Genomic DNA, 27,693 nt, shown 5'->3' on the forward strand with positions numbered 1-27,693 from the left:
TTAGCTACCAAATCCTTGGTGCGGAATTTCATCCAGGGGGTGCGGCACCTGGCTCCACCAGTCTGCGCGCCCTTACCGCCCTGGGATCTTAATTTGGTTTTGTCGGTTCTACAGAAACCTCCCTTTGAAAACATCAGGGAGATTCCCTTGCTTACTTTATCCCAGAAGGTAGCCTTCTTGGTGGCTATCACTTCTGCACGCAGGGTGTCAGAACTGGCTGCATTATCATGCCAGTCCCCATACTTAGTGATTCATAGGGATAAGGTAGTGCTTCATCCTAAGCCCTCCTTTCTTCCAAAGGTGGTTTCAGATTTTCATCTGAATGAAGATATTGTACTACCTTCCTTGTGTCCTCAGCCCAATCATCATCGGGAACATGCGTTGCTTTTCTTGGATGTGGTTCGGGCAATCAGGGTATACCTGAAGGCGACGGAATCGTTCCGTAAGACGGATTCACTTTTTGTGATCCCGGATGGCCCCAGAAAGGGGTTGCCTGCATCTGCCGCGACTATCTCCAAATGGATCAGACAGACGGTGGTACAGGCTTATTCTATTAAGGGTCGGAGTCCTCCGTTCCCTGTTAAGGCGCACTCCACTCGAGCGCTCAGTACTTCCTGGGCCTTCCGCCATCAGGCGTCAGTGGTCCAGGTATGTAAGGCGGCCACCTGGTCATCGGTACATACCTTTACAAAATTTTATAAGATTGATGTGATGGCATCGGCGGATGCCTCATTTGGCCGCAAGGTTTTGCAGGCCGCAATTTGAGGAGACCGGTGGTCTACCTCGAGGGTTTTTTTCTGTTGAAAAATTCTCATCACAGAGTCTCATCACTGAGGATGAGCATTGTAAACTTCTAGTTGGCACCGGTTGGGCCTTCTAGATTGGATTTGATTTCCATTTTCCCACCCCTCATTTGTGGTACTGCTTTGGGACGTCCCGAGGGTGTTGAATCACCGAGGACTACGTCTGTCAATGAGCGATAGAGAAAAATGGATTTTTGTAAAATCTTACCGTAAAATCCTTTTCTCTTAGCTCATTGACAGACGTAGTACCCGCCCCTCTGTTTTGGAGTTGGGTTGGGTTAAATTCTCTAGACACTGCTTTGTGACATAACTGATTTGCTGTAGCAGAGAGAGAGAGGATATACCCTCGGGGACTGCCCCTAGGGTGTGGCCAGAGCATTTTCTTTCCTGTCTAGTCCTACTCCTGTGAAGGGCAGCATAACCCGAGGGTGTTGAATCACCGAGGACTACGTCTGTCAATGAGCTAAGAGAAAAGGATTTTACGGTAAGATTTTACAAAAATCCATTTTCTCTGTCGCTCATTGACAGACGTAGTCTTCTTGATTCACAAGAACTGGGTTATGTTGTCTCCGCAGCAGTAGGACTAGGCAGAAAAGAAAAAACGTTCTGGCTCCACCCTAGGAGCAGTCCCAGAGGGTATATCCTCCCTCTCTCTGCTACAAGGCATCAGTTTTTTTCTGTCTAGTCAGGAGTAAGGACCTAAGTTCCTTGCTGGGGTCTCTGGTCCTGGCAAGATTTTTTTTTTTAGAAAAAATATTTTTTAGGTAGTTTTTTCTCCAGTGTTTTTTCCTGTGAGATCTTCAAGCAAATACGCCGGACTGGGCGACACCAGTGGTCACCCCAGCCGGCCTACGAGCGCGCGCAGACCATTGCATTGCGCTTGGTCGGCCGCGACACATTCAAGTAAGTATGCGGGGCCGGGCGACGGGCTGGATGTTGAGATCCAGTGGTCACCCCGGTTTCTGCCTACGAGCGCGTGCAGACCAGAGCTCCACGCTGGGTCGGCCGCGACGGAGTCCCATTGGAGGGACTGACCTTGCGAGTTAAAAGTGTCGCTTGGACGCCAGGAACCAGAGAGTCGAGGCGTCCGGAGTGGTCCACAACCCCCCACCCCGGTGGAGAGGGTATTGTGAAGAGAGGGTGCCTGTCGGTTCGGTATGGTGAGTAAACGTTCCCTTTTTTCCTCGTTATGAGGCAGTATGAATTATGGGCCCCTCCATACATGGTCAGTATCTGTCTGACACTAAAAGTCCCCCTTGTAAATACAGCATGTGTTTGGTGGGAAGTGGACTTGGTTTGAGAGCTAACACTCTACCCAGCAGACTGTAGTATTACAGCAGACATAGGAGGTATAATCCTACCTTAATTGTAGTGTACCTCCTGCAGATCGATAAACCGCATTTAGCAGAGATGCAGGTGGATGTGCTGGGAAAAACGATTTCGGCAGTCCGCCGCCATTTTGCCGTAGACCGGGTGCATGAATGTCCTCAGGTCACGCCGGCCGCCATGTTTTTGGAGTCTATTGTCTCCTGTATGGGGGCGGCCATGTTTGATGAGCCCAGCTACCTCGTGGAGAGCTGGGAACGCCGGAAGGCGTACACAGGGGGCGGAGCCACGTCCTTCTACCCGGGAAAACTAACACAGCTCTTTCCAGTCTGTAAAAGACAGACGCTGACTGCAGTTGGTTGGAAACTTCTCTGCATCGGGTGGTGAGCCTTGAGGGTCCCTCTCTCTCTCTCTCTGTGGGGATCGAGAAGCAGGTACCCTGAGGGGCGCTATTGCGCTAGGGGGATACACATAAAAAAAAAAAAAAGAGGTATTTTTTATTTAAAAAAAAAAAAAAAAAGTTTTTGTTTTTTCTGGCAGAGGTGTCCTGAATTAACATGGACCCTGCCACTCCTGTATCTCCACCGGATCCCCTCGAGGTGTCTGCAGGATCCTCCAGCACCCCACTGACGGTTGAATCATTGTCAGCTATTATGGAAACTTTTGTGTCCCGGGTGGAAGTGGCTTGTCAGGGACAGGGCGCAAGAAAGCGACCCCCGCCTAACCCCTTATTATCTGAAACTTCGGATTAAGAATCTGAGCCTATTTCCGCAGTTGCAGGTACCTCATCTGGGATTGGTGTCTCGGGTACTGTCTCTTCAGACAGTGAGGAGGATGTTTCAGCATCAGCCATAGCCCGAGAGGAAGCGTTGGTAAACGCACTCATTGTATCTGTTCAAGAAACCTTAAGATTACAGGGTATTCCGTCGGAAATAGCTGAAACTGAAATCCCCTTTGGGACTAAAAAACGCATCAAAGTAGCAAAGGTTTTTCCATTGCCCAAATGTTTTGGCAATCCAATCAAAGAAGAATGGAGTCTGCCAAAACGCACTTCTGCTATTTCTAAACGCATTAACAGGCGTTATCCGTTTGAGGAAACCCTCATTAAGAAATGGACAGAACCACCTGTGGTGGATTCACCAATTGCTAGATTGAATAAAGCCACGGCTATTCCTTTAGAAGACGCCCCGTCTTTTAAAGATCCAGTGGATCGCAAGATAGAAGCTATGTCTCGCACCATGTTTTCCTTAATTGGATCAGCTTTCAGACCAATAATTGCTATTGGACTGGTTTCGCAGACTGTAACTGAATGGACCAAGTGGTTGCGCCGGGACTTAGAAGAAGTCCCTCAGGCGGTATCAGATTTGTTGGAACAAATGATACAGGGGTTACAGTTTGTGTGTGATGCGGCGTTAGACGCCACTCCATTATTGGCGCGAGCATCAGTTTCAGCAGTGGTTCTCAGGCGTACACTGTGGCTAAAAGGTTGGTTAGCCGACCAAGGTTCCAAAAAAGCATTGGCTAATATCCCCTTTTTAGGAGAGCGTCTATTTGGAGCCAACTTAGATGAGATCATTAAGGATCTCACGGGAGGAAAGAGCACCTTTTTACCGCAAAATGTTAAAGGTAAAGGACCTCGTCAAAGACGAGGGCCTTCTTTCTCTGCTCACAAAAAGTTTTTTCGTCCCGCGGGTGAAAAAATTAAGTCCTCCAAAGCTCCTTCAGGAGGCTTCAGGGGACGTTGGTCGGGCAAGCAAAAGCCCGCCCCCTCCAGACCTGAAGATAAATCGTCCAAAGCCTGAAGGTGCGCCCCCACCCATAACTGGGGTGGGGGGACGTCTTCGCCGGTTCCCGGATCCATGGCTTTCCAGAATCCCGGACAAGTGGGTTTGCGAAGTCATAAGGTCAGGGTACAAGATCGAGTTTCGATCTCTCCCACCGGCGCGATTCTTCCCTTCCAATATCCGACTATCCCCGGATCGTCTAGAAGATCTGCGGAGAGCAGTCACGGATTTACTACAACAAGGAGTGGTAGTCCACGTTCCTTGGACAGAACGTTTTCAGGGGTTTTATTCAAACCTATTTACAATACCCAGGAAAGAGGGCAAAGTGCGTCCAATTCTGGACTTAAGGGCACTCAATTCCTTTCTCAACATAAGAAAATTCAAGATGGAATCCATTCGCACAGTAGCAGCCTTCCTGCATCCAGGGGATGTCCTAGCGTCCATAGACATCAAGGACGCCTATCTTCACATTCCCATTTTCGCAGGACATCAGCGGTTTCTACGCTTTTCCGTAGAAGAGAACCACTATCAGTTTGTGGCGTTACCTTTCGGTCTCGCCACGGCTCCTCGGGTCTTCACGAAGGTGTTGGCCCCAATGTTGGCACTACTGCGCCAAAGAGGCATATCGATTCTAGGTTACCTAGACGATCTCCTGCTTCATGCAGTCTCCTCAGACCCTGCTACAAAACATAGAAATTACTATAATTTCTTTACAGGAATTCGGGTGGCTGGTGAACCAGCAAAAGTCATTTCTCTATCGCTCATTGACAGACGTAGTCTTCTTGATTCTCAAGAGCTGGGTTATGTTGTCTCCGCAGGAGTAGGACTAGGCAGAATGACAAAACGTTCTGGCTCCACCCTAGGGGGCAGTCCCTGAGGGTATATCCTCCCTCTCTCTGCTACAGGGAATCAGTTTTTTTCTGTCTAGTCAGGAGTAAGGACCTAAGCTCCTTGCTGGGATCTTTTGGTCCTGGCAAGACTTTTTTTCTTTAAGAAAAAGACATTTTTTAGGTAGTTTTCTCCAGTGTTTTTTTCCTGTGAGATCTTCAAGCAAAAATGCCGGACTGGGCGACACTTGTGGTCACCCCAGCCGGCCTACGAGCGTGTGCAGACCAGGCATTGCGCTTGGTCGGCCGCGACATATTCAAGTAAGTATGCGGGGCCGGGCGACGGGCTGGATGTGAGATCCAGTGGTCACCCCGGTTTCTGCCTAAAAGTGCGTGCAGACCAGTGCGCTGAGTCGGCCGCGACGGAGTCCCAGTAAAGGGACTGACTTTGCGAGTTAAAAGCTCGCTTGGATGCCAGGACCAGAGAGTCGAGGCGTCCACAAACCCCCACCCCGGTGGAGAGGGTATTATGAAGAGAGGGTGCCTGTCGGTTCGGTATGGTGAGTAAAACGTTCCCTTTTTTTCCTCATTTATGAGGCAGTATATATTATGGGCCCCTCCATATATGGTCAGTATATATCTGACACTTACAAGTCCCCCTTGTAATACAGCATGTGTTTGTGGGAAGTGGACTTGGTTCAAGAGCTAACACTCTACCCAGCAGACTGTAACATTACAGCAGACATAGGAGGTATAATCCTACCTTATGTGCAGTGTATCTCTGTAGATCCATATGTCACCTCTCAGCAGAGTGCAGGTGGATGTGCTGGGAAGTCGATATCGGCGGTCCGCTGCCATTTTGCCGTAGACCGAATGCATATATGTCCTCAGGTCACGCCGGCCGCCATGTTTTTGGAGTCTTATGTCTCTTCTATGGGGGCGGCCATGTTTTGTGAGCCCAGCTTCCTCGTGGAGGGCTGGGAACGCCGGAAGGCGTACACAGGGGGCGGAGCCACGCCTTCTGCCCGGGAAAAAAGCAAACAGCTCCTTCCAGTCTGTGTAAGACAGACGCTGGCTGCAGTTTGTTGGAAACTGCACTGCATCGGTTGGTGAGCCTTGGGGGTCCCTCTCTCTCTCTCTGGGATCGAGAAGCAGGTACTCTGAGGGGCGCTATTGCGCTAGGGGGAGACACACAAAAAAAAAAAAAAAGTTTTTTTGTTTATTGCTGGCAAAGTGTCCTGTATTAACATGGACCCTGCCACTCATGTATCTCCTCCGGATCCCCTCGAGGGGTCTGCGGGATCCTCCAGCACCCCATTGACAATTGAATCTTTGTCAGCTATTATGGAAACTTTTGTGTCCCGGGTGGAAGTGGCTTGTCAGGGACAGGGCGCAAGAAAGCGACCCCCGCCTAACCCCTTATTATCTGAAACCTCGGATTCAGACTCTGAGCCTATTTCTGCAGTTGCAGGTACTTCATCTGGTATTGGTGTCTCGGGTCCTGTCTCTTCAGACAGTGAGGAGGATGTTTCGGCATCTGCCATAGCCCGAGAGGAAGCGTTGGTAAACGCACTCATTGTATCTGTTCAAGAGACTTTAAGGTTACAGGGTATTCCATCAGAAATAGCTGAAACTGAGATCCCTTTTGGGACTAAGAAGCGCATCAAAGTGGCAAAGGTTTTTCCATTGCCCAAATGTTTTGGCAATCCAATCGATGAAGAATGGCGTCTGCCAAAACGCACTTTTAATATTTCCAAACGCATTGACAGGCGTTATCCGTTTGAGGAAACCCTTATTAAGAAATGGACAGAACCACCTGTGGTGGATTCACCTATTGCTAGATTGAATAAAGCCACGGTTATTCCTTTAGAAGACGCTCCGTCTTTTAAAGATCCAGTGGATCGCAAGATAGAAGCTATGTCTCGCACCATGTTTTCCTTGATTGGATCAGCTTTCAGGCCAATAATTGCTATTGGTCTGGTTTCGCAGGCTGTAACTGAATGGACCAAGTGGTTACGCCGGGACTTAGAAGAAGTCCCTCAGGCGGTATCAGATTTGTTGGAACAAATGATACAGGGGTTACAGTTTGTATGTGATGCGGCATTAGACGCCACTCCATTAATGGCGCGAGCATCAGTCTCAGCAGTGGTTGTCAGGCGTACACTGTGGCTAAAAGGTTGGATAGCCGACCAAGGTTCCAAAAAAGCATTGGCCAATATCCCCTTTTCAGGAGAGCGTCTATTTGGAGCCAACTTAGATGAGATCATTAAGGATCTCACCGCTGGAAAAAGCACCTTTTTACCGCAAAATTTTAAAGGTAGAGGAACTCGTCAAAGACGAGGGCCTTCTTTTTCTGCTCACAAGAGGTTTTTTCGTCCAGCGGGTGAAAAAACTAAGTCCTCCAAGCCTCCTGCAGGAGGCGTCAGGGGTCGTTGGTCGGGCAAGCAAAAGCCCGCCCCCTCCAGACCTGAAGATAAACCATCCAAAGCCTGAAGGTGCGCCCCCACCCATAACTGGGGTGGGGGGACGTCTTCGCCGGTTCCCGGATCCATGGCTTTCCAGAATCCCGGACAAATGGGTTTGCGAAGTCATAAAGTCAGGGTACAAGATCGAGTTTCGATCTCTCCCACCGGCGCGATTCTTCCCTTCCAATATCCGACTATCTCCGGATCGTCTAGAAGATCTGCGGAGAGCAGTCACAGATCTACTACAACAAGGAGTGGTAGTCCACGTTCCTTGGACAGAACGGTTTCAAGGGTTTTATTCAAACCTGTTTACAATACCCAGGAAAGAGGGCAAAGTGCGTCCAATTCTGGACTTAAGAGCGCTCAATTCTTTCGTCAACATAAGAAGATTCAGAATGGAGTCCATTCGCACGGTAGCAGCCTTCCTGCATCCAGGGGATGTCTTAGCGTCCATAGACATCAAGGACGCCTATCTTCACATTCCCATTTTCGCAGGACATCAGCGTTTTCTACGCTTTTCCGTAGAGGAGAACCACTATCAGTTTGTGGCGTTACCTTTCGGTCTCGCCACGGCTCCGCGGGTCTTCACAAAGGTGTTGGCCCCAATGTTGGCACTTCTGCGCCAAAGAGGTATATCGATTCTAGGTTACCTAGACGATCTTCTGCTTCATGCAGAATCTCCTCAGACCTTGCTACAAAACATAGAAATTACTATGATTTCTTTACAGGAATTCGGGTGGCTGGTGAACCAGCAAAAGTCATTTCTGGTTCCCACCCAGAGGCTCGAATATCTGGGTCTAATTCTAGACACAGTCAGGACGAGAGTTTTCCTTCCGGTAGGGAAACTTCGAAAGATTCAATCAGCAGTCCAGTTGTTACTGTCCAACAGCTGGTCTTCCCTTCGGACGTGCATGAGGGTTCTGGGGTTGATGGTGGCTTCATTCGAAGCAGTCCCATTTGCCCAGTCCCATACCCGAATTCTTCAGCAAGAGATTCTTCTCAGATGGAATCGGAATCCGGAATCCCTGGACAATCAGATACGTTTGAGCAAACAGACCAGAGAGTCTCTGGTTTGGTGGCTTCGGTCTCCAATGCTCAGCCAGGGAAAGTCATTTCTGCCAATATATTGGACGATAGTGACCACGGATGCCAGTCTATCCGGATGGGGAGGAATTCTTGGTCAGTTATCTGTCCAGGGACTTTGGTCCCCGGAAGAATCCAGATTACCGATAAATGTTTTGGAACTGAGAGCGATCAGACTTTGTCTGATTCACTGGACCGAGCAGCTTCAGGGCAGCCCGGTTCGGATCCAGTCGGACAATGCCACGGCCGTGGCTTATGTCAATCATCAGGGGGGCACCAAGAGTGTCCGAGCGGCCAAAGAAGTGGCTTGCATTCTTCGCTGGGCGGAACGATTTGTTCCAGCAATCTCTGCGGTGTTCATTCCGGGGGTGGAGAATTGGCAGGCAGATTATCTCAGCCGTCAGACCCTGGATCAGGGGGAATGGTCCCTCCATCCAGACGTTTTCCACCAGTTGTGCCTACGGTGGGGCACCCCGGATGTGGATCTGTTGGCATCACGATTCAACAGGAAAGTTCAGAGATTCGTGGCTCGCTCCCGCGATCCTCTAGCAGAAACCGCAGACGCACTGATCGCCCCGTGGGGGCAATACCAGCTAATATATGCCTTCCCTCCTCTCGCGTTACTGCCAAGACTTCTTCGCAGGGTAGAGGAGGAAGGAATCCCAGTAATCCTGGTAGCTCCGGACTGGCCTCGTCGAGCTTGGTACGCCGACATGGTCAGACTGGTGGCGGACGTCCCATGGAGACTTCCTCTCAGGGAGGATCTACTGTCTCAGGGACCGATCTTCCATCCTGCTTTACGATCGCTGGCTTTAACGGCCTGGCTATTGAGACCCAGGTGCTGAAGGACAAAGGTTTGTCAGCTTCAGTTATTCCTACTCTAGTTGAAGCAAGGAAAGCGACTTCCAGAAAGATTTATCATCGCACATGGAAGTCCTACATTGCATGGTGTGAACCTCTGGGGTTCCGTCCACGGTCTTATTCGGTTAGTCGAATATTAGCTTTTCTGCAACAAGGGGTTGAGCAGAAACTGGCCTTGAGTACTATCAAGGGTCAGGTCTCAGCCTTAGCTATCTTCTTTCAGAAGCCTTTGGCTACTCATTCCTTGGTGCGGAATTTCATCCAGGGGGTGCGACATCTGGCTCCGCCAGTGCGCGCGCCGTTACCACCCTGGGATCTTAATTTAGTATTGTCGGTTCTTCAGAAACCTCCCTTTGAAGATATTAGGGAGATTCCTCTACCTACGTTGTCCCAGAAGGTGGCCTTCTTGGTGGCTATCACTTCTGCACGCAGGGTGTCAGAACTGGCCGCATTATCTTGTCGTTCCCCATATCTGGTGGTTCATAGAGATAAGGTGGTTCTTCGTCCGAATCCATCCTTCCTACCAAAAGTGGTTTCAGAATTTCATCTGAATGAAGAAATTGTATTACCTTCCCTGTGTCCTAAGCCCAGTCATCCTCGGGAGTTTGCTTTACACTCCTTGGATGTGGTCCGGGCGATCAGGGTATACTTGAAAACGACAGACTCGTTTCGCAAGACGGATTCACTTTTTGTGGTCCCGGATGGACCCAAAAAGGGGTTGCCTGCGTCTGCCGCGACTATTTCCAAATGGATCAGACAGACGGTGGTACAGGCTTATTCAATTAAGGGTCGGGAGCCCCCGTTCCCTGTTAAGGCGCACTCCACTCGGGCACTTAGTGCGTCATGGGCCTTTCGCCATCAGGCGTCAGTGTTCCAGGTGTGCAAGGCGGCTACCTGGTCGTCGGTGCATACCTTTACAAAACATTATAAAGTTGATGTAATGGCATCGTCTGATGCCTCGTTTGGCCGCAAGGTTTTGCAGGCCGCCATTTGAGGAGACCAGTGGTCTACCTCGAGGGTTCTTTTCCGTTGGAATTTTTATTTGAGTCTCATTCTTTGTTTATAATGAGCCTTTAAAACTTCTAGTTTGGCACCGGTTGGGCCTTCTAGATTGGATTTTGATTTCTGTCAATCCCACCCCTCATTTGTGGCACTGCTTCTGGATGTCCCAGTTCTTGTGAATCAAGAAGACTACGTCTGTCAATGAGCGACAGAGAAAATCGGATTTTTGTAAGATCTTACCGTAAAATCCTTTTCTCTTAGCTCATTGACAGACGTAGTACCCGCCCCTCTATCATTGAGTTGGGTTGGGTTAAATTCTCTGTTGCTGCTTTGTGACAGAACTGATGCCTTGTAGCAGAGAGAGGGAGGATATACCCTCTGGGACTGCCCCTAGGGTGGAGCCAGAACGTTTTTTCTTTTCTGCCTAGTCCTACTCCTGCGGAGACAACATAACCCAGTTCTTGTGAATCAAGAAGACTACGTCTGTCAATGAGCTAAGAGAAAAGGATTTTACGGTAAGATCTTAAAAAAATCTGATTTTTAATTGGTTTGTGCAGAATTATAGCGTTTACAAACTACGGATGGATTTTTGGACTTTTTATTTTTTTGTTTTTATTAGCAATGGCGGCGATCAGGGATTTGTAACGGGACTGTGACATTGCGGCGAACCGATCGGACCCCTAACTGACATTTCTCTATCGCTCATTGACAGACGTAGTCTTCTTGATTCTCAAGAGCTGGGTTATGTTGTCTCCGCAGGAGTAGGACTAGGCAGAAAGACAAAACATTCTGGCTCCACCTTAGGGGCAGTCCCTGAGGGTATATCCTCCCTCTCTCTGCTACAGGGAATCAGTTTTTTTCTGTCTAGTCAGGAGTAAGGACCTAAGTTCCTTGCTGGGATCTTTTGGTCCTGGCAAGACTTTTTTTCTTTAAGAAAAAGACATTTTTTAGGTAGTTTTCTCCAGTGTTTTTTCCTGTGAGATCTTCAAGCAAAAATGCCGGACTGGGCGACACTTGTGGTCACCCCAGCCGGCCTACGAGCGCGCGCAGACCATGGCATTGCGCTTGGTCGGCCGCGACATATTCAAGTAAGTATGCGGGGCCGGGCGACGGGCTGGATGTTGAGATCCAGTGGTCACCCCGGTTTCTGCCTACGAGCGCGTGCAGACCAGAGCTCCGCGCTGGGTCGGCCGCGACGGAGTCCCAGTGAAGGGACTGACTTTGCGAGTTAAAAGTCTCGCTTGGACGCCAGGTACCAGAGAGTCGAGGCGTCCACAAACCCCCACCTCGGTGGAGAGGGTATTGTGAAGAGAGGGTGCCTGTCGGTTCGGTATGGTGAGTAAACGTTCCCTTTTTTCCTCATTATGAGGCAGTATATATTATGGGCCCCTCCATATATGGTCAGTATATATCTGATACTTACAAGTCCCCCTTGTAATACAGCATGTGTTTGTGGGAAGTGGACTTGGTTCAAGAGCTAACACTCTACCCAGCAGACTGTAACATTACAGCAGACATAGGAGGTATAATCCTACCTTATGTGTAGTGTATCTCTGTAGATCCATATATCACCTCTTAGCAGAGTGCAGGTGGATGTGCTGGGAAGACGATATCGGCGGTCCGCCGCCATTTTGCCGTAGACCGAATGCATGTATGTCCTCAGGTCACGCCGGCCGCCATGTTTTTGGAGTCTTATGTCTCTTCTATGGGGGCGGCCATGTTTTGTGAGCCCAGCTACCTCGTGGAGGGCTGGTAACGCCGGAAGGCGTACACAGGGGGCGGAGCCACGCCTTCTGCCCGGGAAAAAGCAAACAGCTCCTTCCAGTCTGTGTAAGACAGACGCTGACTGCAGTTGGTTGGAAACTGCACTGCATCGGTTGGTGAGCCTTGGGGGTCCCTCTCTCTCTCTCTGGGATCGAGAAGCAGGTACTCTGAGGGGCGCTATTGCGCTAGGGGGAGACACACAAAAAAAAAAAAAAAAAAAGGAAAAAGTTTTTTTGTTTTGCTGGCAAAGGTGTCCTGTATTAACATGGACCCTGCCACTCATGTATCTCCTCCGGATCCCCTCGAGGGGTCTGCGGGATCCTCCAGCACCCCATTGACAATTGAATCATTGTCAGCTATTATGGAAACTTTTGTGTCCCGGGTGGAAGTGGCTTGTCAGGGACAGGGCGCAAGAAAGCGACCCCCGCCTAACCCCTTATTATCTGAAACCTCGGATTCAGACTCTGAGCCTATTTCTGCAGTTGCAGGTACTTCATCTGGTATTGGTGTCTCGGGTCCTGTCTCTTCAGACAGTGAGGAGGATGTTTCGGCATCCGCCATAGCCCGAGAGGAAGCGTTGGTAAACGCACTCATTGTATCTGTTCAAGAGACCTTAAGGTTACAGGGTATTCCATCGGAAATAGCTGAAACTGAAATCCCTTTTGGGACTAAAAAACGCATCAAAGTGGCGAAGGTTTTTCCATTGCCCAAATGTTTTGGCAATCCAATCGAAGAAGAATGGCGTCTGCCAAAACGCACTGTTACTATTTCTAAACGCATTGACAGGCGTTATCCGTTTGAGGAAACCCTCATTAAGAAATGGACAGAACCACCTGTGGTGGATTCACCAATTGCTAGATTGAATAAAGCCACGGTTATTCCTTTAGAAGACGCTCCGTCTTTTAAAGATCCAGTGGATCGCAAGATAGAAGCTATGTCTCGCACCATGTTTTCCTTGATTGGATCAGCTTTCAGACCTATAATAGCTATTGGTCTGGTTTCGCAGGCTGTAACTGAATGGACCAAGTGGTTACGCCGGGACTTAGAAGAGGTCCCTCAGGCGGTATCAGATTTGTTGGAACAAATGATACAGGGGTTACAGTTTGTGTGTGATGCGGCGTTAGACGCCACTCCATTAATGGCGCGAGCATCAGTCTCAGCAGTGGTTCTCAGGCGTACACTGTGGCTAAAAGGTTGGTTAGCCGACCAAGGTTCCAAAAAAGCATTGGCTAATATCCCCTTTTCAGGAGAGCGTCTATTTGGAGCCAACTTAGATGAGATCATTAAGGATCTCACCGGTGGAAAAAGCACCTTTTTACCGCAAAATTTTAAAGGTAGAGGAACTCGTCAAAGACGAGGGCCTTCTTTTTCTGCTCACAAGAGGTTTTTTCGTCCAGCGGGTGAAAAAACTAAGTCCTCCAAAGCTCCTGCAGGAGGCGTCAGGGGTCGTTGATCGGGCAAGCAAAAGCCCACCCCCTCCAGACCTGAAGATAAACCATCCAAAGCCTGAAGGTGCGCCCCCACCCATAACTGGGGTGGGGGGACGTCTTCGCCGGTTCCCGGATCCATGGCTTTCCAGAATCCCGGACAAGTGGGTTTGCGAAGTCATAAGGTCAGGGTACAAGATCGAGTTTCGATCTCTCCCACCGGCGCGATTCTTCCCTTCCAATATCCGACTATCCTCAGATCGTTTAGAAGATCTGCGGAGAGCAGTCATAGATCTACTACAACAAGGAGTGGTAGTCCACGTTCCTTGGACAGAACGGTTTCAAGGGTTTTATTCAAACCTGTTTACAATACCCAGGAAAGAGGGCAAAGTGCGTCCAATTCTGGACTTAAGAGCACTCAATTCTTTCGTCAACATAAGAAGATTCAGAATGGAGTCCATTCGCACGGTAGCAGCCTTCCTGCATCCAGGGGATGTCCTAGCGTCCATAGACATCAAGGACGCCTATCTTCACATTCCCATTTTCGCAGGACATCAGCGTTTTCTACGCTTTTCCGTAGAGGAGAACCACTATCAGTTTGTGGCGTTACCTTTCGGTCTCGCCACGGCTCCGCGGGTCTTCACAAAGGTGTTGGCCCCAATGTTGGCACTTCTGCGCCAAAGAGGTATATCGATTCTAGGTTACCTAGACGATTTTCTGCTTCATGCAGAGTCTCCTCAGACCTTGCTACATAACATAGAAATTACTATGATTTCTTTACAGGAATTCGGGTGGCTGGTGAACCAGCAAAAGTCATTTCTGGTTCCCACCCAGAGGCTCGAATATCTGGGTCTAATTCTAGACACAGTCAGGACAAGAGTTTTCCTTCCGGTAGGGAAACTCCGAAAGATTCAATCAGCAGTCCAGTTGTTACTGTCCAACAGCTGGTCTTCCCTTCGGACTTGCATGAGGGTTCTGGGGTTGATGGTGGCTTCATTCGAAGCAGTCCCATTTGCCCAGTCCCATACCCGAATTCTTCAGCAAGAGATTCTTCTCAGATGGAATCGGAATCCGGAATCCCTGGACAATCAGATACGATTGAGCAAACAGACCAGAGAGTCTCTGGTTTGGTGGCTTCGGTCTCCAATGCTCAGCCAGGGAAAGTCATTTCTGCCAATATATTGGACGATAGTGACCACGGATGCCAGTCTATCCGGATGGGGAGGAATTCTCGGTCAGTTATCTGTCCAGGGACTTTGGTCCCCGGAAGAATCCAGGTTACCGATGTATTGGAACTGAGAGCGATCAGACTTTGTCTGATTCACTGGACCGAGCAGCTCCAGGGCAGCCCGGTTCGGATCCAGTCGGACAATGCCACGGCCGTGGCTTATGTCAATCACCAGGGGGGCACCAAGAGTGTCCGAGCGGCCAAAGAAGTGGCTTGCATTCTTCGCTGGGCGGAACGATTTGTTCCAGCAATCTCTGCGGTGTTCATTCCGGGGGTGGAGAATTGGCAGGCAGATTATCTCAGCCGTCAGACCCTGGATCAGGGGGAATGGTCCCTCCATCCAGACGTTTTCCACCAGTTGTGCCTACGGTGGGGCACCCCGGATGTGGATCTGTTGGCATCACGATTCAACAGGAAAGTTCAGAGATTCGTGGCTCGCTCCCGCGATCCTCTAGCAGAAACCGCAGACGCACTGATCGCCCCGTGGGGGCAATACCAGCTAATATATGCCTTCCCTCCTCTCGCGTTACTGCCAAGACTTCTTCGCAGGATAGAGGAGGAAGGAATCCCAGTAATCCTGGTAGCTCCGGACTGGCCTCGTCGAGCTTGGTACGCAGACATGGTCAGACTGGTGGCAGACGTCCCATGGAGACTTCCTCTCAGGGAGGATCTACTGTCTCAGGGACCGATCTTCCATCCTGCTTTACGATCGCTGGCTTTAACGGCCTGGCTATTGAGACCCAGGTGCTGAAGGACAAAGGTTTGTCAGCTTCAGTTATTCCTACTCTAGTTGAAGCAAAGAAAGCGACTTCCAGAAAGATTTATCATCGCACATGGAAGTCCTACGTTGCATGGTGTGAACCTTTGGGGTTCCGTCCTCGGTCTTATTCGATTAGTCGAATATTGGCTTTTCTGCAACAAGGGGTTGAGCAGAAACTGGCCTTGAGTACTATCAAGGGTCAGGTCTCAGCATTAGCCATCTTCTTTCAGAAGCCTTTGGCTACTCATTCCTTGGTGCGGAATTTCATCCAGGGGGTGCGACATCTGGCTCCGCCAGTGCACGCGCCGTTACCCCCCTGGGATCTTAATTTAGTGTTGTCGGTTCTTCAGAAACCTCCCTTTGAAGATATTAGGGAGATTCCTCTACCCACGTTGTCCCAGAAGGTGGCCTTCTTGGTGGCTATTACTTCTGCACGCAGGGTGTCAGAACTGGCCGCATTATCTTGTCGTTCACCATATCTGGTGGTTCATAGAGATAAGGTGGTTCTTCGTCCGAATCCATCCTTCCTACCAAAAGTGGTTTCAGAATTTCATCTGAATGAAGAAATTGTATTACCTTCCCTGTGTCCTAAGCCCAGTCATCCTCGGGAGTTTGCTTTACACTCCTTGGATGTGGTCCGGGCAATCAGGGCAGCCCTCAAAAATTCCACTCGCCCGCTCGCATTTTGCGAGAGAAATTTAATTGAGGGCGAGTGTTCTAGCTTGGCTTAGATGAATGGCTCGGCTCGGGCTGGGGCGGGTGGATCGGATGGCTCGGCTCGGGCTGGGGGCGGGTGGATTGGATGGCTCGGCTCGGGCTGGGGGCAGGTGGATTGGATGGCTCGGCTCGGGCTGGGGGCGGGTGGATCAGATGGCTCGGCTCGGGCTGGGGGCAGGTGGATTGGATGGCTCGGCTCGGGCTGGGGGCAGGTGGATTGGATGGCTCGGCTCGGGCTGGGGGCAGGTGGATTGGATGGCTCGGCTCGGGCTGGGGGCGGGTGGATCAGATGGCTCGGCTCGGGCTGGGGGCAGGTGGATTGGATGGCTCGGCTCGGGCTGGGGGCGGGTGGATCAGATGGCTCGGCTCGGGCTGGGGGCGGGTCTGCTCGGCTTTAGACAAGCCGCCTCCCCAGTCATCTCTATGGAGGGCTCTGTGAGCCGCACTGCACACTGGGAAATGTAGTTTCCAGCACAGCACAGCACCGCGGATTTTCTCCTCACTTACATGCCGGACTTGAGGTGGCAGAGAAGATGCGCGTCCCAGGACAGTGAGGAGGAGGAAGAAGAGTCAGCAGCGAGAACTCAAACTTCAGGTAACAGCCTACTGGGGAGAAGTGAGAACCGAGACATTGGGGAGACCATCAGAGAGACAGAGAGAGACAAGTCCGAGTGTGTAAGTTTGCACAAGCAGGCAATGTACAGGGATGATGGGTGCAGGCTGTTAACTTATCATATCAACTGTACTGGCTTCTGAATGGTTGCTATTAGGCCCCATTTACACCTAGTGTTTTATGCACAACATGCATAGGGCAGCCCATTCATTTAAATGGGGATACACTACATAAGGCAAAGTAGTTCATTGAGCTTTTTCTGCATTCATTTTTTTTTTTTTTTTTTTTTTACACCACTTATTTTACAGTGCTTTCACATTTTTGCATGCAGAAAAACACATGTCAGCTTGTGGTGTTTGGGATGCCATTAACAACGAATGGCACAGCAAACCTGACGTGGTTTTAGCATGTTTTATAAATGTGTGCACATGCAATTTTGCATGCGTTTACAAAACACATATGAACACAAGTATGAGTGGAGCTTTAAGGATGGGGTCGGTGAGAACCCAGAAAGAAGGTGTCACTCCTGCACAATAATTTAGCGTAGTGCACCTCTCAACCCTGCACTCTGTATGTAGTGTATAGTTACTTAGGAAGGCAGTAATGATGTTTACAGTGCCTGTGCCCATATTATTAAAGTTGTTGTTGATAAATATTTCTGTAACCTAATTTAGCATACAACATTTAACAGTGTTATTTAATGAGATAACTAGGAGGGCGTGTTTAGGGGCGGAATTAGGGGCGGGGCAGGGTAGGAGTTGGGTGGGGCAACTGGTGGCGAGTAACTCTTAAGGCCTGGCTAGTAGCTCAGGACTTGAAATTTTGAGCCCTGATCAGGGTATACTTGAAAACGACAGACTCGTTTCGCAAGACGGATTCACTTTTTGTGATCCCAGATGGACCCAAAAAGGGGTTGCCTGCATCTGCCGCGACCACTTCAAGATGGATCAGACAGACGGTAGTGCAGGCTTATTCTATTAAGGGTCGGGAGCCCCCGTTCCCTGTTAAGGCGCACTCCACTCGGGCACTTAGTGCGTCATGGGCCTTTCGCCATCAGGCGTCAGTGGTCCAGGTGTGCAAGGCGGCTACCTGGTCGTCGGTGCATACCTTTTCTAAACATTATAAAGTTGATGTAATGGCATCGTCTGATGCCTCGTTTGGCCGCAAGGTTTTGCAGGCCGCAATTTGAGGAGACCAGTGGTCTACCTCGAGGGTTTTTTTCCGTTGGAAAATTTTTCTTTAGTCTCATTCTTTGTTTATAATGAGCCTTTAAAACTTCTAGTTTGGCACCGGTTGGGCCTTCTAGATTGGATTTGATTTTGTCAATCCCACCCCTCATTTGTGGCACTGCTTCTGCATGTCCAAGCTCTTGAGAATCAAGAAGACTACGTCTGTCAATGAGCGATAGAGAAAAATGGATTTTTGTAAGAACTTACCGTAAAATCCTTTTCTCTTAAGCTCATTGACAGACGTAGTACCCGCCCCTCTATCATTGAGTTGGGTTGGGTTAAATTCTCTGTACTGCTTTAAACAGAACTGATTCCCTGTAGCAGAGAGAGGGAGGATATACCCTCAGGGACTGCCCCTAAGGTGGAGCCAGAACGTTTTGTCTTTCTGCCTAGTCCTACTCCTGCGGAGACAACATAACCCAGCTCTTGAGAATCAAGAAGACTACGTCTGTCAATGAGCTTAAGAGAAAAGGATTTTACGGTAAGTTCTTACAAAAATCCATTTTTTTGACACTTTTTGGGGACCAGTGACATTAATGCAGTAATCAGTACTAAATATTATGCACTGTTACTGTATAAATGACACTGGCAGGGAAGGGGTTAACACTGGGGGTGATCAAATGGGTTAATGTATGCCTAGTAATGCTTACTGACTGCGGGGTCGGGGGGAGGGTTCTGTGACAGATGACCCGCTTGCTTTGTTTACATAAGCAGACAGGTCTTCTGTCAGTTTCTGTGACGATCGCTGGAGGCCGGCAGCGATGGCTGCTGCTCCTCCATTGGTCTGACTCCCACTGTGCGTGCATATAATCACATAGATCTACGTGATTATGTGCAGCCGAGCCGTCCTGCCGCAGTAAATCTGCATGGGCCGGTCGGCAAGAGGTTAATTTGAATGCACAAGAACACACTATAATACCCAATTTGTTGTAATTTACAGTATTTTTTTTTATTTTTACACTGTACATTCTTTATCACTTTTATTGTTATAAGCAATGTAAACATCTCTTTTATGATAGCAATAGGCAGCGACAGATCCTCTTTTCTCAAACATCTGTGGTCTGTTAGACCCCAGATGTCTCCTCTGGCCTTAAAAGCTTCAGTTCATACCAAGATGGGTATATAATCGGATGCTTTTTAGAAACCACAATTTTTTTGCCGACAACTGGCGAAACTGGAAGTGATTAAATACTTCTGGTTTCTTGGACCCTAGAGATGATCAGGACCATTTTGGTCCCCGATCAGCTCTATTGTCAGCCATGAGAACCACCAGCTGCAATTTCTGGGTTCCTCGATGGGATGAGAGGGCCTGGGAAAGTAGCAGGGAGCTGGGCCCCTCATGCTGCTCGTAAAAGTAATCAAGCAGCTTATTTAGCCACTAGGATTGCTTTATCAAGAAAGACCTCCACCGGCTGTAAAAAAAAAAAAAAAATGCCTCAATGCTGCAGTCATCATCCTGGTATAACCAATCAAAGTTGGGCAACATAGTGGTTTGTCGCCTAGCATTAAGTGGTTAAAAGAGGTATAGAAACCAGAGAGCGAGACACATGATTTTGCCCCTGTACAAATCATTATTGAGAGCTCTTTGCTGTTCAGATTTGGGAACTAGTTTACTAAAAGGATATTGGAGAACTGGAGAAAGTACAAAGGGCAACCAAACTGATAATGGTCATGGAGGAGCTTGGCTATGAGGAAAGATTATCTGAACTGAATTAATTCTCCCCTTGAGAGGAGGCGATTAAAGGGGGATGTGAGCAACCTGTATAAATACATAAGTTGACAATATAGTGAACTTGGTGTGGATTTATTCACTTTAAAGTCAGTACAAAGGCAAGGGAGTAGACTTTTCGTATGTAGAAATAGATTTAACCTCTAAATGTAAAAAGACTTCTTAACATTAAAAGCTGTTAAAATGAGGACTCCTCCCTAAAGAACTAGTTCTAGCCAGCTCAGTAGATTATTTTAAATAGGCCTGGCTTCTTTCCTAAATGCACAAACTATAACTTGATGTTAATATTTTTAGGGACTAACTCCAGAGGTTTTTGGTCCAGGGAATATCCAAATGCCTCCTGGGGAATCAGGAAAGGAACTTCACCCCCCTCCCCCCCTAAGTTTTGTATGGTTCTCACACCCCTCCCCCCCTAAGTTTTGTATGGTTCTCACAGATAATTTCCCTAAGAACTTGCAGGGGTGTAAGTCATCTGGACCTTAAAATTGCTTTACATTGTTTCTCTGATATCTTTTGTAAATGTTTTTCAGTCAACCAAAGAGATACGTTCAGTGAAGCATTGTTACTGCTAAAGTGAGTTTAAAGGTATTTCAATTTTTACAAATTGAAATCATGATATGCCTGTTCTGTGCAATGGTTTTGCTAAGACTAGACCAGATCCTCCTCTTCTTGGGTCCCCCGCTGGCACTCCTGGCCCCTCCTCTTCTCTGAGTGCCCCCATAGCAAGTCGCCTGCTATAGGGGCACTCATGCGTGCATAAGACACACAAAACTGGGCCCCACCTCCTGTTCCCGCCTCACTGGCTGTAAGCGGTCATTGACAACAAGAAAAGGCAGAGACCTGGGAGAGCAGCTGCTCTCATGCACATTGCTGGATCGCGATCAGGCTCAGGTAAGTATTAGAGGGAGCTGCATACTGAAGTTTTTTTTTTTTACCCTCATGCATAGAATGCATGAAGGTAAAAAAAATCCTTCAGCCTTTACAACCACTTTAAGATGATCAAAACTGTTTTTTTTTTTCATCAGTAAAAACTGAGGAGAAAAAACAATTCAATACTTTTTCCTATCATTTGTGACCAGCCTCCTGTCACATGCCACATGGCTGTAACCCTCAGTGTTTTTGATCTTAATTACCAAGGAGTTATAGACCTACAACATAGTTATATATTCACTGTATTCTTTCAAGTTGCTAAACAGAATCATGATCAGCAGTAGCATATGGAAAACCTTAGCACCACAGTGAGGTTTATGCATTGTTTGTGAATTACAAAAACTGGCATATGTATTCATATGCATTGGGTACCGGGGTATATAGAAGTGTAGAAAAAAATATTAGTCTTTATTAATAAAAATAGTTTTATGTTTGTGATGTACACTTGTTCGCTGTGTCACCAAAAATGTCAGGGGTTGATGGAAACTCTGTTAAGTAAAGGACATATTGGCAGACACATGTAGACAATAAAGCGTGTCACACAACAAATAATTACGGTATATTATGGAGAGACACACTTTGGAATCCTATATGAAAGGTTTTGTGCACTTCAAAAAAAAAACGATTGGTAATGATGCATAACGCACTTTTTTTTTTTTTTTTTCGCTGGCTTTTTCACACTTTGATTGTTTTTCCCATACCTACTCCCTTTCTTGATTTCAGATGAGGACAATAAAGAGTTTTTCAGCAGAACAACCCGAGCAGAGTTGAAGTGGAACATGTGGCCCAAATTTGGAAGAAAAATGCAAGCACAGGTAAATAAAGGGTTGGTATACTTATACTAAATTTGTAGCAATAATTAATGAAATACAGTCTGCCATTGCTGGCCTTTTTCTGGAAATGTTAGTTGGCTGTCATGCTGATCCTAATACTTTAGTATTTTCTGAGATATTGGTCTGAAACAAATATCCAGATCAAAGGGTAGGTCATTCCTTGCATACTTGTTGCTGTGAGTTAGAATTCAGCTACAGCCATCAGCTGTGAAAATTGCACAGGTTTAGCCTCCTGATATATTGCTGATGAATAACATTCACAAAGAAAAAAAAAAAAACTATATCATTACTATTTTATTGTAAAATTAAACTAAAAAAAAAGAAAATAAATAATTCTTCTCCCTGCTTGTCAGTGTTAATGTACACTGAGCCACATGTGCGCAGCTCACTAACGCATACACTTACAGCACTGCCCAGTGCTGTGATGATGTGACTGCCAAGCACATACGTGGGAGTGAAGACAGTGCAGCCTGGCCAAACTGTCAAAGAGTCTAAACTCTGAAAGAACAATGGAGAAGATGGAAGTGCCCATGGCAGCTAAGAATGCTGATACTACATTGCAGGAAGGAATTGCTTGGCTTGTGTAAGTCTGCCATAATGTGATAATGTGCAGAGCGTAATAGTACATTATGGCATAAGGGTCGTTTCACACTAGATGCGGTGCAAATTTACAAAATCGCAACCTGTTCATGCAAACTGATTCCTAATGCCCCATACACACGTGCAGATTATCTGCAGACTTTTGTCTGCAGACTTACCTTTTCTATGTAGTGCAAGGGCCTGCCGGATTGCATACAAATTGAAAGTGTTTAGGTTTGACCTCATATTATATGGTTTTGGTAAGTCTGCAGACAAAAGTCTGCAGATAATCTGCACGTGTGTATGGGGCATAAGTGTGTGTTGACGACACCCCGCAATGAGTTTGCAAAACACAGCGTGATTTGCAGAATTGGATTGCATGGATTTCAACAGCCTTGCAATACGATTCTTGGTGCGGACGAAAAAAGGGTCCTCCATGAGTTTGGTCTGAATGTGATGCAAATTCAGCCATACAGTTTGCATGGCTGAATTTGCATCACACTGACATCGCATGTGATCTACACAGCAATGCAGTACAAATCACATGCGATGTCTGCCATTGCCCTAGTGTGAACCAGCACTAAAGACACTTGGCCCTAATATCTGCTTTTAAGATGGTGCTATTACTTTACAAGGATCTCCCTGGAGACACCCTAACATGCATGTTTCCAGGACTACAGCTGTATACTGTACTAAGTTCAACACAGGCATACACAGCCTTCTCTGTAAAACCACAAAGCTACTCCACCCACAAGCTCCCAGATTGATAGCTGCTTCTGAAAACTTCAGCGCTGCTTTGCTTATAGCTCTAAGAATGATGGCTGTTTTTTTTCTCCTGCATGTGTGAAGTGCACAGTATTTGCTTCCCGACCAAGGGTTTGAGAATTTAGAGCTGGAGGTTATACAGCGAGGGTTGTCTTTTAAATAAGAAAGGAAAATTTTGGGAGCAAACTAAGAAAAATATAAAAGCTTTGGCTTCAAGCAATTAATTATGATCCAGAGGGAAACAGGAAATAATAGGTGGGCGGTTTAAAAAACAAATAGGGGGTGGGGGGGGGGGAAGTGGAAAAATCTTAGTAAGAAATATCCCCGCCCAATCTAAAAAACAGACGGGAATATGACACCATTAGAAAAATAACTAACAGTAGTATGACTGGTGAGCCAAGCAACTTAAGCCAAATACTAAAAAACAAACACAAAAGGAGTTGCAAAGGATGGCTCAAACACAGGTATTTGAAAAATTGAAAATTTTACTTTGAGTGGAGGAAAAAAAATAAAAAATGAAATATGCAAGTAAAATGATTGTATCAAAAAGGTTTGGTTGAAAAGGTATGTTCACAGGCCCATGAACTGTGTACCAATTGAATAGCGTCCCAGCTCATAAAAACACACACTGGGAAATACCTCACGTGCTCCACCCCACACCCAGACCCACACCCATCAAAAACTGTTCACCTTGGAGCTGCTTGGTATGACCAAAATTTCCTCTTACTATTGGGTGGCAGCAAGGAAAAGGAGTGAGTCCTGAAACTTGCAATAAATGAGTGGAGTAAGTATTTGGAGGATATGAGTGGTGAAGGAAAAATAGTCCAGAAAGCAAGGGTTTAAAACCCTTTTGTGCTAATTGCTGCACTGCAATCCATCCTTTAATTTAGAATTGTATAAAATAATTCTCATCCTAAATCAGTCATTATCTAAATACATAATTTTTCTATAAAAAAAAGACTGCACTCACAACACCCGAATCAAATAGGGATAAAGCAGCTGACTGTATGTCCTGGTAAAAAGACATAAATGTAGCCTGTCAAAATAAAAGTAGCACTGAATATACAATTTATACTGATTAATTATGCAAATTTGTGGAATTATAGACCATACCAACACAAATAATATACAACGGTGACGTTTAATGTGCTCATCGAAAGTAAAAAATCTAAATAAATTCCAAAGAAGTGAAAGTCCAATCATAAGTGAAAGGATAACAAGTGAATTTGTTAAATCCAGTGTGTACTCCCATTAGAGCCACATTCACCATGCTTGAATCTTTGGTGCCCTTAAGGAAGAACTCTTACCAGAACACCAAGGAGAGAATATCAACATGTGACTAAATGCGTAGGGACATGGAGTGAACTTTGGCATCATCAAGCACATCAGCTTTGCTGGAATGATGAGCTCTGTTTGTAGCCACAAAAATGTGAGCGTTTTTAACATTTTTGGGAAAAAATTATTTTGAATTGTTTTACACGATCGTGGTATCTTTTTACATTTACACATAGGCACTGCTGAGTGTGGGCTGTATATTAACTGAAGAAGCTAGATTAGAACCTTTCCTGGATGGGCTGTATATAAATGCTTACCATGACAATTCTGTCGATTAGGGTTTATAGTGTTCTGATAAGAGTTTTTCCTTAACCACTTGCCGACCGCCGCACGACTATCTACGGCGGCGGTCAGCCCCTCACAGGCAAAGTGACGTAGGTCTACGTCGCTCGCCTGTGAGGGTTTAGGGAGCGAGCGCGCGCCGCCGGAGGCGCGCTCCCGCTCCCGCGTGGTCACGGACCCCCCCCCCCCCCCGCGCGTGTGACCGGCGGACCCGATCGCCGCCGGCCACTCTGCGATCGGCGGGGGAGAGGGAGAAAGTCAGGCAGCTTGTGTAAACAAGCTGCCTGTCATTCTCCTCTCTGTATGAGAGATGATCACATGGATCTACTATGTAGATCCATTGATCACTCTGCATACAGTTGAAGCCACAGCCAATCACAGTTAGAATCACGCCCCTAGGGACACACACAGCCCCTCCCTCTCAAATAAAGTTAACCCCTTCACTACCAGTGTATTTTTACAGTAACAGTGCATATATATATAGCACTGATTACTGTAGAAATGTCACTGGTAACCCCAAAAGTGTCAAAAATGTCAGTCAAGGGTCCGATCTGTCCGCCGCAATGTCGCAGTACCGCAAAAAAAATCGCAGATCGCCGCCATTACGCGTTAAAAAAAAAAACAACAAAAATTACAAAAATCTTTCCCTTTGTTAGTAAACGCAATAACTTTTGCGCAAACCAATCAAAATACGCTTTTTGCGATTTTTTTTTTACCAAACATAGGTAGCATAAAACAAATTGGCCGAAAATATTAAAAAATTTTGATTTTTACATTTTTTTGGGGGGGAATTTCATATAAAAAAAAGGGAAAAATATTGCTATTTTTGCAAAATTTACGCTCTTTTTTTGTTTATAGCGCGTGATCAAAAAATCGCACAGGTGATCAAATACCGCCAAAAGAAAGCTCTGTTTGTGGGAAAAAAAGGACGCCAAATTCGTTTAGGTACAGCGTCGCACGACCGCGCAATTGTCCATTAAAGTCACGCAGTGCCGAATCGCAAAATACCCTCTGGTCGTTTAGCAGCCAAATCCTCCGGGGCTTAAGTGGTTAAAGTGGATCTTTACTGCACACTATTTAATTAATTTTTAATAATTAAAGCAAACTCCCCATCCATCCATGTCTCCATGCTTTATTTTATTTATTTATTTTTAAATCGGATCAGTTTTATTGAAAACTTTTTTTGTCAAAAAACATAGAGAAAATAAAACACGCTCGTACAAAACCAAACCGAGCCGGAACAGTGTAGTAGAGGAAGCCATAGGGCATATGCTACAGAATGTCCAATATATCACTTCAGCATCTAGAAGCAGTATTACATCACACATCACAGAATGCAGGTGTCGTTTCAAAACCGGATCAATGAAAAACAATCCCAAGCTTCGGTGTCATGAGATGCTAAGACCAAAGGCACCGTAGCAGTGAACAAAGCCATCAGTGCAATTGTATTTATATTAAACCTTGCCCAACAATAATACCCCACAATAGTAATGTATTAACCTACAGCAGGAGATAAACATAACAATAGCATCATGGGGATGTACCATGAGTTCAGTGATAACGACGTATAACCAGCAGGGCACATTGAGATAGAAACAAACCGCATCTGGTGCAGTGGCTCTAAACCAAAACGAAAGGTACAATAGAAACAAAGGTGGACTGCTTAAGGATGATCTCCGTAAAAACTATTCAGCCTATAATAGCGACAAATGTGTCTGTGTGTTGCCCCCAAATCCTCCTGCCCAAGCAATGGGTATAGGATTATCTTGTGCCCGCAGCCTCAGCACTAAGAAGAGGTTGTTACCCCACCTAGAATCCTATTCGTGACTAGTTGAAGAGGGGCTAGCCCAGGAACATCAAGCCACGGGGCCCATATGCGTTCAAATTTTAATACGTCGCCCCTGTGTATATATTTAAGATTTTCTCTTAACAATATTGCATTCACCGCGTTCACCCATTCAGCATGTGTGGGAGCCACAGGTGATATCCACCTCCTTGCCAGTAGTTTCCTGGCAAGGAACAGAACTCTGAGGATAGCAGTGTTCACACCAGGAGTATACAATTCTTCATCTAACCAGCCCAGATAAGCACAGTTTCAGGTCCATAGGAAGAGCGAGATTCCAGATTGTATTGACGGAATGCAAAACTTCCGTCCAGTAGCGGTTCAATTTAGGACATTTCCAAAGCATATGCAGTAAGGTTCCCGTGTGCACTTTGCATCGAGGGCACAGAGGAAAATCCCTCCTGTGCCACCCATGCAATTTCTTCGGGGTATGAAACGTGCGGTGCAGAATAAATAGTTGCGTGAGTTTTTGGGATGATGACAGGTATCATCCCAGGACATTATTAAGGATACCCGCCCACTCCTCTGCAGAAATAGGACCCAAGTCCTCCGTCCACCCATCCCTACACTTAAAGGTCATAGCTTTAGAAATCTGGGCCATAAAAGAGGTGTATAGCGAGGAAATCTGTCTCTTTTTAACTACCGACACTACCAAGCGAGTAAGAAGAATTGGGTCACAGAGTCCCCAGGAGGAGTCTCTGGCCTGGGCCGCGAGATCATGCTGTAATTGTAAATACTGATAGAAAAGGGATTCTGGGAGGCCAAATTCTGCTCTAAGCGTTTGAAAGTCTTTAAGAATACGTCCCCGATACAGCTGTGATCTAAATCTCACCCCATATTTATCCCACTCGACAAAATTCTTTAGTTTAGCCAGTTGAAGACAATTAGTATTATTCATAATGCGGGAGTATTATTATTATTAAGGATTTCTATAGCGCCAGCAGTTTTATGCAGCGCTTTACAATATTAGAGGGAGACAGTACATATACAATACAATAAAATACAAGAGGATTAAGAGGGCCCTGCTCAGAGGAGCTTACAATCTAATGGGGTGTACCCAGAGTATCCCCCATAGCCGAAGTGTTGCTTAGCTCTATGCCAAATTGTGTCTAGTAATACCAACGTGGGGTATTGAGGGAAATTTCTCAGGTCGCCTGCCTCTAAAGATTCTACAAGGTCACTATTGGTAAGTAGTGTAGTAATGACATTCCGAATGGGGTCAGAGTCATCTCTAGTAAGCCAGCCCGTAACATGCTGCAACTGGGCCGCTAGGTAGTAGTAATAGGGGTATGGTACTGCCAGGCCTCCAGAGTCCTTGGCTTCTTGCAGCATTTCCAATCTAAACCGTTTTTTCCAAATTAGAGAATGGAAGATAGTGTTAAACTGTTAAAATACATGAATGGGTATCCAAATGGGTGCATTGTGCAAGGCATATAACAACTGTGGGTTCCATATCATTTTAATCAGATTACATCTCCCTACAACAGATAAGGGTAGTTTAATCCAGC

At 46.8% G+C, this 27,693-nt stretch overlaps 1 protein-coding gene across 2 annotated transcripts in view; it reads left to right on the plus strand.

Annotated features, from left to right (window-relative positions):
* TCF20 (transcription factor 20) overlaps window positions 1-27,693 on the plus strand; it is a 325,469-nt gene that overhangs the window by 292,558 nt on the left and 5,218 nt on the right. Inside the window, exon 5 of one of the 2 annotated variants that reach the window (XR_014225560.1) lies at window positions 21,272-21,374. Coding sequence is in view for 1 of the 2 variants with exons in the window: in XM_082265222.1 (XP_082121348.1) it covers window positions 21,272-21,319 (48 nt within the window). In the remaining variant the exon portion in view is untranslated. The remainder of the gene's footprint in view (window positions 1-21,271; window positions 21,375-27,693) is intronic. The other variant, XM_082265222.1, reaches the window with a different exon arrangement.

The sequence above is a fragment of the Pelophylax lessonae genome, assembly GCF_965119305.1.
Source record: "Pelophylax lessonae genome assembly, chromosome: 8".
Lineage (NCBI taxonomy): Eukaryota > Metazoa > Chordata > Amphibia > Anura > Ranidae > Pelophylax > Pelophylax lessonae.